The sequence below is a fragment of the Astatotilapia calliptera genome, chromosome 12 (genome assembly GCF_964374335.1).
Source record: "Astatotilapia calliptera chromosome 12, fAstCal68.1, whole genome shotgun sequence".
In the NCBI taxonomy this organism is placed as follows: domain Eukaryota; kingdom Metazoa; phylum Chordata; class Actinopteri; order Cichliformes; family Cichlidae; genus Astatotilapia; species Astatotilapia calliptera.
In genome coordinates, this window is record NC_137433.1 from 18390565 (window position 1) to 18411582 (window position 21018).

Sequence of the window (21018 nt, forward strand, 5' to 3'; positions counted from 1 at the left end):
GTGTGTGGCCTGCAACTAGAAATTTCTGCTCAATGCTGACACCATGCTTCATGGCCAGGTAAAGGTAGGCGTTGCTGATGGTAGCACACCGGTTCTGATACCCGCAGCCATCACTCCAGACAATGACTTTCTCAATGTTTCTGTTGGCCTGTAGGACAGACTCAAAGTGGTTGGACTGCAGATGTGCAAAAACCTCACTGCTGAGGGAGCCTTCATGTTCTTCCCAAGCATAACAGTACCCATCTCTGTTGTTCATGTTGAAGCAGGTAAAGTTGTGCATCTGTAATTTAGTTTTGTAGTACATTGTACTTGCTTTTGTCTGGGGGCAAAGAAGAACGCGTTGAAGGTCCATTGTCCACACTGAAAGTGTGTCACTGGATTCATTTTTGTCTGCAGCCTTTTCAGCTTGAGCCTGACTCTTCAATCTCAAGTGTGTAGCAAGAGCATCCTCATCTGTATTTCCTACCTTGGCGCTTACACAGATGTCACATTGGTCTTTTTTTGGAATGAACACAGAGTAATCCTGCTCTCCAAAAACCTTCCGAAAGTATGTCTCACTCACAGCACGCTTTCCATTCTCATTGGCAGCATTCTGGTATTCCTTGTGAAGCTCTCTCAAAACTGTTCCTGGCTCCAGGAACTTCTTGTTCTGATAAGAGGGAACCTGGCGGCAGTAATGGGATGGGACTGTAGGTATTCCAGAGAGCCACTCTTTCAGGAAGGCCTGGTCTCCATCTGATATTGGCATATGAGGACCAGTCTTGTTGATCTTGGGGTTGGGCTGGGTATGAGTGTTGGGTTTCATGCCTGCAGTTAACCATGATCCAATGGTTCTCAGGGCAATACCAAGTGTGGAACAGAAAAGATTTTTGCACACAGGTATTTTGCATCTATCTGAGAGTTGCAGGTGGTATAGCAGAGATGTTGTTCTCCTTGAATCAACACCACCTTTCTTCTGTTTTATGGGCACATTTTCAACAACAGTCTGGATATACACCTTGCGTGTCTCCCAAGAAGGCATGGACAAGAAATTGTTGAAGATTCCTCTTCTCTCAACTTCAGTCAGTAGCTCACAACTTCTTTTCGTTGACTTGAAGCAGTGCTGTGATGTGCATGGTGGGCCCATGGCCTTTGGTGGTCTCTCCTGTCCCATTGTATTCTTGTAATTCTCTCCCTTCAGACGCTTTTCTTTGATGACATTTTTCTTCCACGTATGGGGCAGTGGACGCTTGTGACGAACAGCAGAAGTGCTGGGGGTTGGACTGGCTTCCTCTTCCTCTGCTTCCACCTCCCCTCCTTCCTCTTCCTCCCCTTCATCTTCGTCTCCTTCCCCTTTCTTTTCCTCTCCTTCATCTTCCTCTCCTTCTCCTTCCTTTTCCTCTCCTTCCCCTTCCTTTTCTTCTCCTTCATCTTCGTCTCCTTCCCCTTTCTTTTCCTCTCCTTCATCTTCCTCTCCTTCTCCTTCCTTTTCCTCTCCTTCCCCTTCCTTTTCTTCTCCTTCATCTTCCTCTCCTTCCCCTTTCTTTTCCTCTCCTTCATCTTCCTCTCCTTCCTCTGGCTGCTTATCAGTCTGTTGCCCCATATCAACATAATTTCCTCCTTCTCCCTCATCTATATCCACCAACTCCTCTAAGTTCACATCAACTTCCTTTCCTGATGATACAACAGAAAATAAAATGCTGTTGGAGTATCTTAAAATGGTAAATCAAGATGACATCTAAATCTACTTGTGTAGTCAAAATGTCTGCTATGTAAAAAAAAAAAATCAATTTGTACTATTAATATCAAATCAAATCAATTTATTTTTGTATAGCCCAAAATCACAACAACAGTCGCCTCAAAGGGCTACATGAATATTACTGGCAATAGAGTTCAACCAGTATCAGTCATTTGAACACAGTCAATATAAAGTCCAATTTAACAATTAACAATGAACCCAGGGCGTCCCCCGTCCTTAGACTCTCCTCCTAATAAAAAGCAAATGTTTGAAACATAATATAATTTGCAAACTTGCTGAAAATGCTCAAATTGCCTTTGAAATTGCCAAAGATTTACTCTGGTAGCATGCTGCTGTTAGCTAGCTGCTAGCTTGTACTACATTACTATGCTAATGCTACACTACTAACGCTAATGTTAGCTAGCCATCATACTTTGTTTGCAACAAAAAAGTAATCTTTTAACATGGTCATAACCTCTTTGATTGAATGAAAATACATTTAGTGACCAAAAAACTAAAAAAATATGAACTTTTACCAGATGTAAATGAATCAAAAAGAAGAGCAAGGGCTTCACTTGCGGTCAACCTCTTCTTCTTATCAGCCATTTTGCATACATCAAAACTGCCTAAGTCAAATTGATTGTAGCAAAACTGCCTAAGTCCAATGGTAAAACTGCCTAAGTCAAATGAATGACTTAGGCAAGTATGTTTTTTGACTCTTATGAGTGTTGTGATTGGCCAATGACATAGGCAGACGGACAGGATGATGCAGCAGTGGTAGGGGAGTAAAGTTAGGCAAAAATCTCAATTTGACCAAAAAATGACTTAGGCACTTATGCTATGAAGCTAACGCACTGTTATCTTTGCCCTACCTCTTTAGCAATGGACCACTCTAGTCCAGTCACGCCACCAATCTCAACAAAGGATTTCCATCAAATACTGACACCTCAAATTAAGAAATCCTAACTGCTTGCACTCGCCTATGGGTAGCGCTAACTCCTAGATTCCAGCTCTCACACAACTAATTAATTAATAATCTACTTACAATTTTATCTGTTGGAAATCCACCACTAGATGGAGACAAATAGGTGAGAAAAAGCAAATGTTTGTACTGGATGTTTGTAGAGGATGCTGAGTATTTTTTTATTTAGCCTCAGAGCGTTGTGAAAGTGAGTAACTTGTATGTAAATGAGGAAATATATGTACAACAATCAGAGCTTAGAGAAGGATAATATATAGTTTCAAATGTGGGCTGCGTAAAATGATGTGTTTCTTAGTCTGTATATGCATGCAGAAATGAGTTTTGTATGTGACTCACATATTTATTATATGCATGACTAGGGGAATTTAATTCAGCTGTGTTTCACTGAATCGTGTTTCTGATAAAAGAAACCAGAACATCAACAGTATTGTGATGATCATCACCATTTACAAGTGGTAAGCGCTGTGTATGGAAATTAATATTTTAAGCTATTACATAATTTAGTATTCCTTGACGTTCTTTTACTAACCATTTTGTGCTTGCAAAATTTATCAATTTCGATGCTTGTCTCCATTTTCGAACTGAAGATGTGAACTTAAGCAGTAGATCAATGGCTTACAATGGATTGGACTGTGGAGAGGACAAATACATACATTTGAAGCCTGACAGCATCTGGTATATACACAACTGGGCTGTTTAAAAGGCCATTTGTATAAACTGCCCCTTTAAACAGCCCAGAGGAAGAGACATCTGTGTAACTGGTAGAGTCTAAAAACCCAAGCACAATACTACTATTATTATTATTATTATTATTATTATTATTATTATTATTATTATTATTATTAATAATAATAATAATAATAATAATAATAATAATAATAATAATAATAATAATAAAGTCAGCAATAAGTAGGATACCTACTGTTTTACCTACATGTTTTCTTAGTTACTGATGTTTAGAGAGGCCACACTTGTTATGGTTCACAGGAGTTGAGGAGTGAGCGATGAAAGTGATGCTATGGTATTTCTCTGCACTGGTTGTTTGCTGCTCTATGAGTTCAGCAGAAGAAGGTGAACCCACAGCTGAGAGTGGTTCCCTAGTGGGTGGGGGGATCATATTTCAGGTTCAATATTATAGTTACGTTCTTCCTAGTCTGAACCTCAGACAAGAACTGGCCAGAAGAATTGAGCTTTTTGAAGTTCTGCTTAGAGAACTAAGACAGAAACACCATCACCTGTATCTCACAACACATCTTAATGATTTGCCTTCTCAGTGTTGCCATAATATTTTCGAGACAGGGAGGAAGCAAAACTGATTAGACTAAACACTAGACGAGAGGCCATCAAAATAAAACGGGAAACATGAGACAGACTAAGACACCGACTTGACACTGAGACCAGGACACATGACTGACAGGGGGTCATAAGAGATGTACGAACATGTGAACATGGGGCACAGTAACAGAAACCTAAAGACTAGAAACTAAGGATATAACACACAGTAGCAGATCAGTAGGGAGCACTAAAACCACGAATAACACTAAATTAAATAATATAAATTAATAAACACACACACACACACACACACACACACACACACACACACACACTAAACTCAGGACCATGACACAACGACATTATTGAGATCATTGTAATGTGTACAATAAACTAAGCAGTCACAACAGGCAGAGTAATTGCTTAAGGGCCTATCGGGCAATTATAACCCAGCGTGTCCACAAAATAATTTACACTAAAATCTACACTGCAATCTGGAAGAGTTAAATTGTTTCGACTGATTTTTTTTTTTTTTTAACCGTTCAGACCAAACTGCATGCAGACTTTCTTAGAAACAAGTCTTTTCCCGCATAATCACGGGCGAGCCAAAATCAGTCCACGTCTCAGAATTCAGCGCAATTCGGCACAAAGGACACGATGGTTTCGTTTCAACACCCAAATGGGACGAATCTGAATCATTGCTGACGAAACAAAACAAACCCTCTCTGCTGAATGGGACGGAATATCTCCGAATAATCATACCGATACCCAATGCTCGCATCACACGGCAAATGCTTTTGCCCAGTCTGACTCCGACGAGTGATTTTGGTGATGCAAAAGTTTATAAGAGCATCCTTCAATTTTCTTAGCCCGGGGTTGGAGCCTATCGCTGTTGTCACGGGGTGAAATTTGCAATACTCTATACAGTTTTTGATTGATCGCTAGTCCATTACAGATGGACTAGCGATCAATTACCAGTACATCATAAGCATATTTTAATAGGTTTCGGGGTTTTACTGGAATATACTTTAAAAACCTGCCAATTTGCTGTGAATGTGATCTTCTTCTTGTGAACATCGTTTGTGGCCTGGTAGTTTTTCTCACATCACCCTAAACTGCGTAAATATATGACGTTTCTCTTTATATGATATTTAGATGTTGTGATATTGGGTAGAATCATAAATTACGATCTCACTCTTTAGGCGGAGCTTCCTGTCATATCTTGCTTCAGTTTATTAGTTCCTAGAAAAACGCTCTGCATTTCACTCGGCTCTGAAATGTCTCCGATAAAGAACTTAAATGTGACTTTTGAAACAATCAGTGACAACAGCAGTTATTCTGAAGGCGATACTATAGTGGGTACAGTCAGTTTCAGACTGACAAAAGAAGTCAAAGTCAAGAGCGTTTATGTAAAAGCCAAAGGGGACGCTAACGTAGAATGGACAGAAGTAGGTGTACCTGTCGAGAGACTGCAAAGTGCGCGCAGGAGATATTTCAAAGTGAAGGAATACTTGGTTGCAGAAAACGATGAAGGTAGGATGTCAAAGTCAAACAGAGTTTGTTGTACTTAAAGGTGTTTGTAGCTATGAAATTTATCAGGAAATTTGGCAATGTGTTGTATTAAAAAGCAAAATTGCTACAGTTAGATTCCTTACTTTAAAAAAAAAAGTTTTTTTTTTCTTTTTATGAAGTGAAGAGTCTGAGGAAAGATATATCCCAAAATAATAAGAACAAAAATCTAAATAAATAAATGAATAAATAAAGACATGTTATCGAGGTGTGCATGATAGGATTCCAGGTCAAACCACAAAAAAGATTGAACTAATTCAAGTTGGTTAACTTGTCTTTTATTATCTGTTATTGGCAGCTATAGTTAAAAAATATTAACACTTTTATCTGTAATTCCAAACAAAACAAAAGCCAGACAAAAGGAAGTATCAATGGGTTAAATAGTGTAGCAGAGATAAAGAAAACAGTTAACTTTGAGAATATGAGATTGAGATCAAATGTTAATCAAACGACTCTTGCAGGGACTGTTCTTCCAAAAAGAGTGCACATCTTTAAGTTCAGGCTCAAAATCCCAGAGGGGTAAGTGAGAATTTGCAGCATCCAACATTAATACATATCTTGCTTTTGCAAATGAATGCATTCCTAATTAGTTCTGTTATACAGAAGGATGCCTTCGTCCTTTAAGGGAAAACATGGAAATATTGTCTACACCTTTGAAGCCAAGGTATCTAGGAGATGGCGACTGCCTTCGAAAGTGCTAAAAGAGATCAACTTTGTGTCAAAGTCCTGTCCACACACTCCTCAAATGATGGTAAACACTAGAGTGACATGTGTTAAACATCAGATCTTTGGAAAATGTGTTCTAACTATTCAATAAAAAATGTTTCAGATTCAAAAACCTGAATTACCTTTTACACTTTAAAGTTTTTTGTTTATACATCTTGGGGATAGTCATCAGTTCAAACATACCAACAGTGCAAATGTAACATACAAGAGAATTCAGCGTTGATTACCTGGACTAGATCTGAAGCCTAAAAACAACATTGAGGTATTTTCTTCTGCATTTTCTCCACATGAGGCATTTAGTTGATCTGGAAAAATGTTTATTTGGTTTGTTATAGTGTCCACAGTCCAGTTCAGTGCGTAAAAAGATGAGTGGTCTCTGCAAGGGACAGGTCCAGATCTGTGCTACCATTAACAGAGGAGTTTGTTCTCCAGGTAAAGTATCTGCAACGTGCTCTAGCAAATGTTGATAGACTAAAAAAAAAAAAAAAAATGCAGCTTATTGTTAATATTTGCTTTTGACAGGTGAAACCTTGTCTGTTGTCGCCAAAATCTGCAACTCCTCTTCCAGGAACACAAGGCTCAAATTCAAACTTCAGCAGGTAACTGTGTACAGTTGCCAGGACAACACTAATAGCAGCAAGGAAACGCTGTTCAAAATGGTCGGAGACACTATCCGTCCAAACTCAGAGCAAACTGCCTCCTGCCAGCTGAAAGTTCCCAGCGATGCCATTCCCACCCTCCATAACTGTGAAATCATCTCAGTTGAATATTACATAAAGGTATGAAACAATACATGATTTGTATTACCTCAGAAATGAACCTGCTTTTTTGCAAACATTTGTGGATAAATAATAAAAAGTAAATATGTGTCTTAACACAACATCTTTATTGCAGATTATAATGCTTTACAAGTTTCTTCATCTCTGACTGTTTCCCAGGTGTATCTGGACGTTAGTTTTGCCCTTGACCCAGAGGTGGTGTTTCCACTGGTCATCCTTCCTTCTAAATTTGCTCCAGCTCAGAGTCGTGAGGCTGTGGGGCCTGAGACAGTTGAGTCTCCAGCTTACAGCGAGTTCACATCCTCTACTTTCACCACTGGATTGGATCCTATACTCACAGGGTCAGGTGTTTATCAATACCCCACCCCAGATCCCACTCAGCATGCAAATATAACAAGTGATTATAACCAGTGGCCACAAGGAGCTGCTTCACAGGGTTCAGTTCCAGCTTTCATAGCACCATCTGTGCAACATCCAGGCCCTACTGCTCTCCATGGAGAAGAACCTCCACTATATTTGTCCATTTACCAGCATCAGAATGAATGAATGACTGTAGAAGCTGAACTGGATTTATTAAGCGAATAAGCCTTAAATAAACTGTAAGCAATTTCTTTAGACACTTGGATAATTGTTCAGACATTTTTTCGTACTGAGAATGTTACCTTGAAATGAACTGAATATACTTTTTGGGATTCCTAACCTGGATAATTGAGCATGTGTCAAGACATTTTGTAAATCCTACATATGAATATATTCCTGGTCCCAGACTGTCTCAAGATGTACCATAATGTTTCTGACTTTTTGTGGGTAACATGTATCGGAAAATGTGACATAGAGCTGGGCTTTTAGGAGTTATGGTGAACAACTCCAGTCCAATTGACATCCTCCACTGATGTTGCTTTTTTTATTTTTTGTTTTTTCAAAGGCCAAAACATGCATTGCCTACTTTTTGTGCTAGTATTGTGTTTGCATCCCCCATTGAAGATAAAAATAAATATAAGCTTATTAAAGTTTGATAAAACTGAATATTTTAACATTTAATTTAGATCTTTATTCATTCATGTTGATTCATTGGTTCATATGTGCAACAAACTTTTTTGTTCTTTTTACCAAAACATGTTTTATACCCAAGCTTAAAGATCATTAAGTAGGAAATAATTTTGAATCATAAGCCTGACATTTATCAGCTGAAAACAGGACAAAAAATGTTTTGCTCCAGCTGTTTTTATGTGCAGGGAGTAGGGAATTTTATCCCGATAGCATCCTATGTGGTGAATCTTTACAGAGAAAAACACCACATAACCATTCAGCCCCACAAACATTCCTCAAAGACTTGTTGTCTTGCTAAAACAGATTTACACCCCTTTAAACCTAATTAGTATTCCATGGAGTCGTAGCACCTTGGTTGCAGGCAATAACTCATGTGTGCCACAGTGGCAAACATTGCATGTTTATCAGTAAAGGTGGTATCGGTTGCAATGGTTTTCTAGTGGAAGGAGAAACTGTACTGTTAGCATTTGTAAAAAGGTCTGCCAGTCATGGGTGGAGAATAGGGACAGCACTTGTAAGAGTGATCTTGAATAGTTTAAACTCCTCTGGACAGTTGTGAAGCATTTCATTGCAAACAAAGAAATCTAAATGATACTTAAACATTTCATTCCTCCTTAAGAGGATTAAAAAGTGTCACATGGTCACTATTTATTGTATTTATTGCTCATCTATTGATATTGTGAATGCTTAGCTCCTCCCACCTGCTGCTGTTGCTCAGACAACACAAGCACATGACCATAGGATAGGCTACTTTCGCCTGCCACCAAAATGGGAAAAGTGCTACTGAACGTCTGTTTTTCCCTCTTCATCATTTTCAAAGGTAACATGTGTCGCTGTTTACCTCAGTAATATAGCTGTTATTTTTAAAAAACAGTTTTAATTTTAGCTGTTCGAACTGTTGTAAACATTTCTTAAGTAGCTGAAAGGCATTTTGCAAGTGCTGCCCCCGCGACCCGGCCTTGGATAAAGCGGATGAAGATGGATGGATGGATGGATGGATGGATGAAGCTGATAAAAGAGATAATAAATTTAATCTGTCTATACAAACAAAAACTGTGGGTGAGAAGTTTAAGGTCATGCCCAAAATTTCTTGTTTTCACTGAAAGCTCGTACATATATTGATAAAAAACGCTGACAGGGTTTGAACCATTGATTTTTACGTTAAAATGTTTTAGTTTTGTCAAACTATCATATGTTCGCAGCATTCATGCTCTTCCAGACCTTTTTTTATTGTAGCTGTAACTTTGTTGAAGTAATGTGGATACATTTCATTCCTTTCTATGCGCCCTGGGACTGGCTTTGTTCTGTTATGTGTGGGTTCAGACAAAGATCATAGCTTACAGCAGCACCCGCAGGTTGCCGGATTTCATTCCCTTGTAGATGTCAGCATTTTTGGGATCACTGCTTTTGTTAATGGTACCTAATGAATTGTGAGTTGGTTTAACAGAGAAACAGGTCTGCAGGTGTCATTTTCTCAAAAACCACCAGAATTTTGTCCTATTTGTAAAGCAAAGCAGGTGCAGTTATGACTCCTGTATTACATCAGAACTATGAAAAAACAGCAGTGTTTAAAATGAAGGGCATATTTATAGACTATAACTGATTGACACCTCTAAAGGCTTTTATTTAAACAGCTAGATTTTTTTATATGTAATAAAGTGTGAACGTCACTGCTTGGTCAGTTAGTCTTGGTTTCAAATGCATTACACATAGGTTCAGTCAGTGGTTTCAAAGCACAGCATTGCAGAGCTAAACAGATGAAGCTCCATTGCAGGATTTATCAACCTAAAACAATAACGACAACAAAAAAATAAACATGTGTTTGTTTATTTAGTTGTTTTACTGTTGAATGAAGTGCTCTTGTGTGGTTACAAACTGCATGTTGAGCCATGTTTGCCTGGATTTGCATGTGTTTGTCCACTTAAGTAGTAATGTTAATGTGGTTGACACACAGAAAATGAGTACAGCAGAGAGCAGTTGTAGGTTACCTAGATAAGGTTGTGGTTCTCTACAGGTAAGCATGTGGGCTTGGTACTGACTGCTAACCAGTTATATTACCTTGTTTTAAATAATAAAATATACAGCTTTTTGCATATCAGACATACCAAATGCATCTTTTAACACACATTTATTACATATAATTTATGGGTACTTTAATTATTTATTCTTTTATGTTTTATTTGTATGTTGTCATCCACAGAGCTGTCTGCCTTAAAGATTCAAAACAAGCTGCTGGGTAAATGTCTGCAGGTTACAGAAGGAACCGAAGGAGGTAGAGTGTCACTGGGCGAATGCAGCCCATGCTCACCTATACAGGAATGCCGTTGGCACCAAGAGAGCCAGGCTGTCAGCAACTACCACACTGGAGAATGTCTGACTGCACCAAGAGAGCAATATGAAGGTGTGCATCTGCAGCCCTGTGTCTTCAGAACTGCAAGTGGCAAGGATGGTGATAGAAGAGAGCCAGGAAGCCAGGTATGGACATGCTCCAGAGAAGGCCACCTCACTGTGGTAGGGAAGGGGCTCCACCTTACTGCTACAAAACAATCCACTTTGGTCTTCCTTTCAAGAGGACATAAGAAGGTAATAATATTAAGGATGGAGAAAAGAAATTTTCCACGTATGATAATAGCATCTTAATTACATTATTTTAAATGTATTTAAAAGCTAGAGAATATTGTTGAATGTTTTCACAAAGCTGAAAGATAAAAACGTTTGCCTCTGGTTCTTTAGAAGCAGGGGAGCAGGTGGAGAACACTTGACAGCCAGACGCTATGCAATGGCAAAACCAGCCAACATAAAAATATCAATCCTCACCTACATCTGGGGGAATCGTTGGAACCAGAGATTCTTTCCAGTCATATATCTGATGTATACAGACAGGATGAAACAGGTAAGAATATCTCAGCCATAATTTACCCAGTGTTGTGTATGTGCATGTAAACACATAACCATTTTAGAAGTCTTTGATTGAACCACTCCTATTCGGGCCTGTTTTAGACAATGACTTGCAATAAGATAAATTTATGCAAGACATAGTTTAGGCTTACAATCGGGGTTAAAGTAGTATTCTGGCACCTTTAGTTAAAGTTGTTCTTCTAGTGATGGCATTGAGATATTTGCTCAGTCATTAGAAAAACATGACATCCCATAACTGCTTACACCTTTGACACATCTTTTTTTCCCTCATCCGTGGGGTGTATTCATAGTGCAGACAAAGGAGTGTGCATAAATGGAGTAACAACAGCAAGTGGCAGTAGTAACTTGAAATAAAGCTCAAGAGATACCATCAAATACACAAACTGTTTTTGTGAAGCTTGTCTCACAAAATGTGTCTGCAAGAAAATGTGCAGTTGTTAAATTTTCAAAGGAGAGAAAAAAGTTGTAAATTTACAGTGTAGAACTGGAAAAAGATTTAAGAAAGAGAGCAGAGAAAGATGAGAAATTATTTTCAAAGGTCTATTCATCTCACTGTTGAAATGCTAAATACTCAAAGAGCACTGAATACTGGAGCATGAGCATACATCAGCTGGTCACAGTTTGTACACAAATAAATGTCATACTATTAGAGTACCCAAACTACCCATGTCACACTTAACCCTTGGCTATAACAGTTATTTGTTTTTAATCCAAATGAAGTATAATATACACTTATGTCACATAATAATAATGATTCTATATTTTTTTTATATAGATTTGACTCCTTCTTATTTTAGCACCAGATCCCCTGCAGATCCAATGATTTTTCTCCATGTGGACAGTGGTAAGATCTGCAAATAAAAATAATAAAATAATACTAATAGAAGAGTGAATGTCCAGTTTTATTTATGTAAATATTTGATTTATTGTTGATGTTTGTACACTATAGAAAGCAATATTTACTTTTCCAACACTAGATGGAGACAAATATAAGAGAGACAGCAAAGGTTGTAGTGGATGTAGAGAAGTTTTTTTTTCAAACTGTGTTTCGACAAAAACCGATGATATGTATTTGCAGCAGTTACTAGTTAGCAGAGGAGTAAATATGAATTGCATAAAACAAATGATGCTTTTTTTGGTTTGTATTCACATACACATGTTTATAGAGATTTCCTAGAAAATGGCAATGGTGGTGTTAAGTTTATTATCTCTGTTCCTGGGGAGTGTGACTCTTTTCTTCAGTATTTACGCTGATAGGTGAGTGGCTAAAACACATAAAACATGCATTATTTATATAGATTCACTATTGGAATAAAACAAGTACTTCTTTACTTTTTAAATACTTAGTAATTTAAAGGTACACTCAGCATTTTATAGACTATACTATACTGTACTTATATAAATATACTTAAAATAGTTTGAAATGATCATTATTATTGTTATTAAGTATTGGTAGTAGTAGTAGTACACTGTGAGAAAGAACAGGAAATGTCTGCTATACTTATTAAAGGATTTGCAAACATGCGTGCAGTATAAAAGGCAAAGAGTCTGTATTATTTTAAGGAGTTTCCATCCATTCGCTTCTGTTTATCCTTTTCAGGGTTGCGGGAGCCTATCCCAGCTGTCATAGGGTGAGAGGCAGGGGTACACCCTGAACAGGTTGCCAGTCTGTCGCAGGGCTAACACACAGAGACAGACAACCATTCGCTTTCTTGTAATTTCTTTTAGTAGTATTCAGGAATAATTCACCAAGCTTCTTGAAGGACATTCAAGGCTCTTCTTTGGATGCTAGGTACCTTTTTTCCTTCCTTTAAGATGATCCCTGTGGGTCCAGAGCCTGGACCTGTGGGTCCAGGCTCTGGGGAGGAGTCTTTTGGTGTTTGGGTCATTGTCATGTTGAAAAGTTAAGCTGTTGTTCATTAGATGCTTTACAGCTGTTGTTGGATGGTGAATCAAAATCTGATGGCAGTTTTTTGGATTCATAAATCCATCAATGCTTTCACAATTCCAGACATCATTGGCTGAAATGCAGCACAAAACCATTACAGAGCCCCCACCATGTTTTCCAGATGGCTGTAGGCACTTGCTATTGTACCTCCCTCTTTACCTCCTCCGTACATGATTTCTCTGTTTCCATTCTTAAGGAAGGGTCACCACTGAGATCATTTCTGATACAATATTGACGAACAATTTTATGCCTGTCAAACTGTGATATCTTTTTTTTTTTTTTTTTTTTTCCCACATTCAAATCAGAGATGGGAACAAATTATGTGCTGGTAGTAACAAAGTGCCTAAAGATACAAAAACAAATGGTCAGATACAATGACTGGATTAAAAATGAGCAAAAAGACAGCCAATGTCCGAGGAAAAACTTTGAAGACCTTCAGAAAGCCTGGAGAAATATTGCTCATAACAATATAAAAAATTACAAAACTCTCTGTCTCATTAGAGACAAGGTATAAGAAAAAAGGGGTGGTTCAATACTTTTGCAAGTTTAAATTGTTACACTAAATACAATCACATCCAAAAGAAATCTGAAACAGGAATCTGTGTAGTCCTGTGAAAGAACACACTTGATAGGATAGGTAGCCTTTGTCAGTGCGCCCCAGGGTGGCTGTGGCTACAATGTAGCTTGCCATCACCAGTGTGTGAATGTGTGTGTGAATGGGTGGATGACTGGATATGTAAAGTGCTTTGGGGTCCTTAGGGACTAGTAAAGCGCTATATAAATACAGGCCATTTACCATTTACCATGTTTTAGCAAATTCATCCCAGTGTCAGATTTTGCAATGCTTGGAGAAACTGAAAGAAAAAAAGTGTTACATCACATAATTTACAGAATATTAATTATTTTCAGAGAAGAATCTTTTAATTAAAGCTTCTTCTCTGTAAAAAAAAAGAAAAAGTTTTGCAGCACAGCAGCAAGTTGCAGCTGATCAAACCACAAGACTGCTGGAACAATTTTCTTTGGACACGTGAAATCAGTACAATATGTCATACTGATAGGCATGGCTGGGTGATGATTTGTATTTGTTTTACAGCCTTTTTACCCCGTCAGACCTGGACACCTTGCAGTCGTTGAGTGAGCTTGGCTGAAACTGGGTCATGCAGCAGGATAATGATCAGAAGCACAGCAGCAAGTCTAAAAACAAAAAACAAAAAACAGAAAATGATGGTGGCTAAGACAAAGTCCAGACCTCATTCCAAATGAAATGCTGTGGTGGGACCTTAGGAGAACTTTGCACAAATGAACACCAGCAAACCTCAGAAATGAACTGAAGCAATGTTGCAAAAACGAATGGGCCAAAATTCCTTCACAATGAGTGAGAGAATGAAAGTCATACAGAAAACAAATACTTCACATTGTTGCTGCCAAAAGTTGTTCTATGAGCTACTGGAATGGGGTGTGTGTAGTTTTTGAGCAGACAGGTACAGTGGGGCAAAAAAGTATTTAGTCAGCCACCGATTGTGCAAGTTCCCCCACTTAAAATGATGACAGAGGTCAGTAATTTGCACCAGAGGTACACTTCAACTGTGAGAGACAGAATGTGAAAAAAAAAATCCATGAATTCACATGGTAGGATTTGTAAAGAATTTATTCGTAAATCAGGGTGGAAAATAAGTATTTGGTCACCTCAAACAAGGAAGATCTCTGGCTCTCACAGACCTGTAACGTCTTCTGTAAGAAGCTTTTCTGTCCCCCACTCGTTACCTGTATGAATGGCACCAGTTTGAACTCATCATCTGTATAAAAGACACCTGTCCACAGCCTCAAACAGTCCGACTCCAAACTCCGCCATGGCCAAGACCAAAGAGCTTTCGAAGGACACCAGGAAAAGTATTGTAAACCTGCACCAGACTGGGAAGAGTGAATCTACAATAGGCAAGCAGCTTGGTGTGAAAAAATCAACTGTGGGAGCAATCATCAGAAAATGGAAGACATACAAGACCACTGATAATCTCCCTCGATCTGGGGCTCCAAGCAAGATCTCATCCCGTGGGGTCAAAATGATCATGAGAACGGTGAGCAAAGATCCCAGAACCACACGGGGGGACCTGGTGAATGACCTGCAGAGAGCTGGGACCAAAGTAACAAAGGTCACCATCAGTAACACACTACAACGGCAGGGAATCAAATCCCGCAGTGCCAGACGTGTTCCGCTGCTGAAGCCAGTGCATGTCCAGGCCCGTCTGAAGTTTGCCAGAGAGCACATGGATGATACAGCAGAGGATTGGGAGAATGTCATGTGGTCAGATGAAACCAAAGTAGAACTTTTTGGTATAAACTCAACTCGTCGTGTTTGGAGGAAGAAGAATACTGAGTTGCATCCCAAGAACACCATACCTACTGTGAAGCATGGGGGTGGAAACATCATGCTATGGGGCTGTTTTTCTGCCAAGGGGACAGGACGACTGATCCGTGTTAAGGACAGAATGAATGGGGCCATGTATCGTGAGATTTTGAGCCAAAACCTCCTTCCATCAGTGAGAACTTTGAAGATGAAACGAGGCTGGGTCTTCCAACATGACAATGATCCAAAACACACCGCCCGGGCAACAAAGGAGTGGCTCCGTAAGAAGCATTTGAAAGTCCTGGAGTGGCCTAGCCAGTCTCCAGACCTCAACCCCATAGAAAATCTGTGGCGGGAGTTGAAAGTCCGTGTTGCTCGGCGACAGCCCCAAAACATCACTGCTCTCGAGAAGATCTGCATGGAGGAATGGGCCAAAATACCAGCTACTGTGTGTGCAAACCTGGTAAAGACCTATAGTAAACGTTTGACCTCTGTTATTGCCAACAAAGGTTATGTTACAAAGTATTGAGTTGTACTTTTGTTATTGACCAAATACTTATTTTCCACCCTGATTTACGAATAAATTCTTTACAAATCCTACCATGTGGATTCATGGATTTTTTTTTCACATTCTGTCTCTCACAGTTGAAGTGTACCTCTGGTGCAAATTACTGACCTCTGTCATCATTTTAGGTGGGGGAACTTGCACAATCGGTGGCTGACTAAATACTTTTTTGCCCCACTGTATATAACTATATCTATATAGAGATATGTTCAATGGAGTTTATTGTTATGAGAAAAAAAACCCAAGAAAGTAGAATCGTTAACATTTTTTGATGCTTTCACAATAGAAAAAAAGATTCTCGTGATTTCTTGTATAAATACTTGAGGGAATGCTTGTTAGATGGCAGTGGCTTAAGCCTTCAATTGGATAAATACTTGGGAAAGTAATATGTGGTTTTTTCTAGGTTCTAAGCTTTACGACGATTAGACGTCCCTGCCCAGTGGTGGCTAGTGTTGCTTACTTCCATTAACATAGATATCCATTTACCTAATGCTTATAAGTATTTCACTAGTGTAATTTACCATTTAACTTTGTCTTTTTTAGTTGTATTCCAAAATTTCTAAATTGCTGCTCTTATTTACATTTTAAACAGCATCACAAACTTTTGGAACTGATTCAAAAATACTGCATGGTTATGGCTGACATAAAATATTGTACAATTATGGCTAATTACTGAAAACCACCTATAGAGGGGGTTTGTCTTGTTGCATGCAAACATTGCAGCCAATTTATGGTGCATTTGGTGCAAAGTAAGAATACCGTTGCTCAGTGTAACCATTTGTGTTTTGCAGTGTATACGACAATAAACTTCTTGAATCTTGAAGTTTATAATGACAATAAAAGTTACAGAAAACATGGTATTTTCTTGTGGCACAGAAACTTCCCAGCAGGAGGAGTCGTTCTACAAGACAAAACCAAAGGCTATGTAAAAGTGTTTGTGCAAAGAGACCTGGCTGTTGTTGATCCCTCCTTTTTGATAGATCTGTGTGTAGACCAGACAGTGTCAGGGGAAAAGAATTTGACAAGAGAACAAAGAAACTGAACAATATATAAAACTTCTGTTTTGCAAAAATGCACTCACAAGTTTTCTATGTGCTTTAAATGTACAAATATATCCTTTTTCTTCCATCAGAGAAAGTAAGTCTTGCAGCTCTCCTGCCGTGGTTGTGTTTATCCTAATGACAGAGCACAAAGTTTACTCAACAAAATACAGCAATCCATCCCCTGTTCCAAACCACATCCACATGCCAGATTAAAAATTGGAGGTTATATATATATTTTTTTTCTCTTTTGGTGAAATGTGTCAACAATTTTGCTTCTACAGCTTACAGCTTTTCATGCTTGTATTGGATTGGCCTTAAACCCAACCCAGGGAGGTATTATGAAGCAACTTCAACAAACCCAAGATATTTTTTATCTTTGAAAGATAACAGCCACAGTGCCACTAATCTATGCCAAAAGTGAAGCCAACTCCTTTTAAATATTGATATTGTAGTGGCATAGAAACCGTCTTCTCAGTTGTTGGGTTTTTTGTTTTTGTTTTTTGCTACAGTATATTTTAACAAATCATTTCATCATAAGTAAAGAAAAAACTCTATTATAACTCTTAGAATTTGTTTATGCTGGCATGACTTCTATGTATTGCTACACCAGAAAGACTCAAACAATTCTTTTCGTATCTGAGTCCCACCCTAAAACAGGTCACAGGTAAATCTGTCCAGGTTTTTGTAATATGATTGCATTTATCTAAAAAGGGATTGCCGCTAGGTAATCAATCACTGGCAACAGTAAAACCACAAATTTCTTGCATTAAAAATAATTCAAAAACAAAATATGTGGACTTGAAATAAAAGCATGTGAGAGGATGAAGTAATGATTTCAGATTCACAATTTATTTCAGGTCATTTACAGACATAGTGTAGAAATGATTGTAATAACATTGTCTGGCTACACTGACCTATAGATACACCCTTAATTTAGCATGGCTCATGTGCACACCTTCAAACATCTTTTAGTGAAAGTGTTGACACCGAGTGATTGTCATTTTAAATCCAGTCTGCCCGAGTACTGAGAGAAAACAATGGAAAATGTATCACCGCCTGTGTGCGAAACTGTGTGCAAAGTCTTTATAGGTGGTGGCTGGTGGTGACATGCATGAAAAAGAGGTGTGTGAGAGAGTTAGTCAGCACTTTCAGTACCTGGAGGATTACCAGTTTTCACAGGTTTTATTATATAATTCATTTTTTTACTTGGTTGTTTTGAAGCAATGGAGCTCTTCAAACTTCTGCAATGTAACATATTTGTATTTGTTAGTGCTGGTTGAAAAAACAGAGCACCATCAAAACGGTTGCAATATTTAACACAATACAGGATTTATGGTACCTGGCTTTGGATAAACGATAGATGATTGGTGGAACATAAAACCATTTGCTTTTCATCCCATATTGATTATATCACATCAGACAGTAAAAAAAAGATGACACAACAATTCATGACACCACTGCACATTTAAAAAAAAAAAGCAGATTATATAAATACTAATGAGCCATTAGACCAGGGGTGGGGAACTCCAGGGCTGGTCAACACACCTGAATCAAATGCTTAGTTCATTACCAGGCCTCTGGAGAACTCCAAAACATGTCGAGGAGGTAATTTGGTAATTTGAATCAGCTGTGTTGGACAGTGTTTCCATACTGTCCACACCAGTTCACCAGTTCATTTCACACCTGTCTATGATTAGAAAATAGGAGACGATTAGAAGGAAGGAACAGAAACAGCTATAAAGAAATGTTCACATGTGGCTTCTTCTTTGAATGACAGACCTTTAACCTGAATTTGTGGTTGGCAAACTGTGTGATTTCTGCAAATGATCCTAAACCCATGTAGTGATTATCGTGACAACACCATGCCTGTTTTTGATGCAATACAATCTGAGGGACGGAGGATCATGTATTGATTTAGATTTCTCATATTCTTGGTAACTTTTGATATATTTACAGTAGATAATGAACTAAAACTTGTCAGAATTTTTCCATGGTGGAACATTATGTTTTTTAGATGCCATTATTGAACCTCTGCCTAAGATGTTCATGACCTAGTCTTGCTAACCTGTTGCCAATTATCCTAGTTAGTTGCAAAATCTCTCTCCAGATATTTCTATTTAGTACCATTTACTTATCGAGTCTTTTTTCTTACCCCCATCCCAACCTTTCTGAGACAGGCTGTTCCCATTAAGTTACAAAGGAGCTAATATTTTCTAATTGAATAGTAAAATGTCTCATTTAATATAAATGTAAACATTTTAAACATAAATTTGCTTTCTGTGTTTTATTGTGACTAATTCATGGTTGTATGATATTTGTGAATCATTGCATTTTATTTCTATTTGCATTTTACACATCATCCCAACATTTTTTGCAGATTTAAAACTGGATATTCCAAATACATAGACACACTACACACACACACGTTGTTCACTTTGATACTAATTGTGATTTACAGGCAAAACACAAGGCTTCAAATATTTTAAGATTACACACTGAAATACTGCTGAGTTTTAAATGTGCTTTGTGCTGCACTTTAGGTATCTGGGTTATTGCATTTTCCATAGCCTTTAAATATTCTGTTGTTGATGATCATGTGGAGAAATAAATCACTGAATCACAGGTTAGCCTTGGCCAAAGTATTGAAGTACTATAACCTCTGGAGCTTTAGGGTACATAGCATTTATCACACATGGCCTGCACATGGTACCAACATGTTCCATACTACGCATAGCAAAACAGACCATAAGTGTCTGTTCATGTGTGAAAACATTTTTATTGCTCAAACATAGAGTGCAAGTTCTTTGAACTTGCCCGGGGAATTCATATAGTGTTCTTACTTTGTTTACTTCTTCTTTGCTTTAATCCATACTGACAGACATTATGATATTAGGTTAAAACATCTGTGCATTTGTCAATGTCTCTGATATCTGTATTTCATCTTTCCTGTGAAAAAATGTTGTCTAGCTGGTAAGTCTAGCCAGCTGCAAATGCTTTGATAAAACTCCAGCATGAGCAAATAGTGTGGCTTAAAGGATATAATGGGGATTCAATAGGTACATTCGGTACCAAACCATGTAATAATGAATGAATATACTTGGTATGTGAAATGTTATATTGAAAGTATTATATTGTTTTAGCATGAAAACATTCTGTTTTGGGTAGAAGGGTTCCTTCTTTAACTCGAGCTTTCACTGGCGGTAGATGTAATACTAAAAGCTTATGTGTCTCACCTCTATGATTACTCCAAAACTTCTTGTAAGGTAGAAGACCTGCTAGAACAAGCAGCATTTTTATGGCCAGTAAAAGCAGGTTTGTTTTTTTTCATGGACAAATAAATGTGATCTTTTGCTTGGATTCATTTGGTGACGCTGAAGATGTATAAAAGTTTTTATACTTGATTTGTATCCACTGCTAAGAATTGTGGCAACTAGAAAACCTCACGAGCACCTCTTCAAATCTAAGGGACGGTAACATTTAATGTTTAAATGTTTTCATTTTTAAGTTTCAGAGCTATGATGTCCAGCTATCATTTTAAGAAGAAAGAGCAGCATTGAGAGCGCACTCAGTGTTCTGATAATAAAATTGCAATGTTTATTTTACCAGTGTTTCCTAGATCACTAGATTAATGATTTTCTGCTGGATTAATCTCATCTTTTTGCCACAGTTATAGACTTTTGTATATACACTACCAGTCAAAGGTTTTAGAACACCCCAATTTTTCCAGTCTTTTTTTAATTGAAAATTCTGCAGATTAATGTCTCTAATGAAAGCATGATACAAATAAGCAATTGGAGTTTAAAAAAAAAAAGAAATTGCTGAATCAATTTATAGACCAAAATGTATTCTAAACTTTTGACAGATCAAAGTAGCCACCTTTGGCAGAAATAACAGCTGAACACACCCGTGGCTTTCGTTCTACAATAGAAATCAAATATTCTTCAGTAAGTTCTTCCGACATGTGTTGCAGAAGTTCCCATAAACGTGTGGCACTTGTAGGTTGCTTTGCTTTCACTCTTCTGTCCATTTCATCCTAAACCAGCTCGATGGGGTTTAAGTCTGGAGACTGTGCTAGACACTCCATCTTTTCAAACTTACCAT

General features: G+C 38.0%; 1 protein-coding gene across 1 annotated transcript; it reads left to right on the forward strand.

Annotated features, from left to right (window-relative positions):
* The first annotated feature begins 3992 nt into the window (after nucleotides 1–3992).
* LOC113033679 (arrestin domain-containing protein 3-like) lies at nucleotides 3993–8074 on the forward strand. The gene is made up of 6 exons (XM_080309085.1): nucleotides 3993–5507; nucleotides 6005–6062; nucleotides 6147–6294; nucleotides 6605–6701; nucleotides 6792–7048; nucleotides 7208–8074. The coding sequence occupies exons 1-6, from the start codon at nucleotides 5252–5254 to the stop codon at nucleotides 7592–7594; spliced, it is 1203 nt and encodes a 400-aa protein (XP_080165211.1). The 5' UTR covers nucleotides 3993–5251; the 3' UTR covers nucleotides 7595–8074.
* Nucleotides 8075–21018: the final 12944 nt, after the last annotated feature.

Excerpts from the sequence above, each read along its gene's own strand:
- LOC113033679 (XM_080309085.1), top strand. The coding sequence starts at position 5,252 with ATGTCTCCGATAAAGAACTTAAATGTGACTTTTGAAACAATCAGTGAC. Across the intron at positions 5,508-6,004 it reads GGTTGCAGAAAACGATGAAG|GGACTGTTCTTCCAAAAAGA; the intron begins GTAGGATGTCAA and ends CGACTCTTGCAG. Across the intron at positions 6,702-6,791 it reads CAGAGGAGTTTGTTCTCCAG|GTGAAACCTTGTCTGTTGTC; the intron begins GTAAAGTATCTG and ends TGCTTTTGACAG.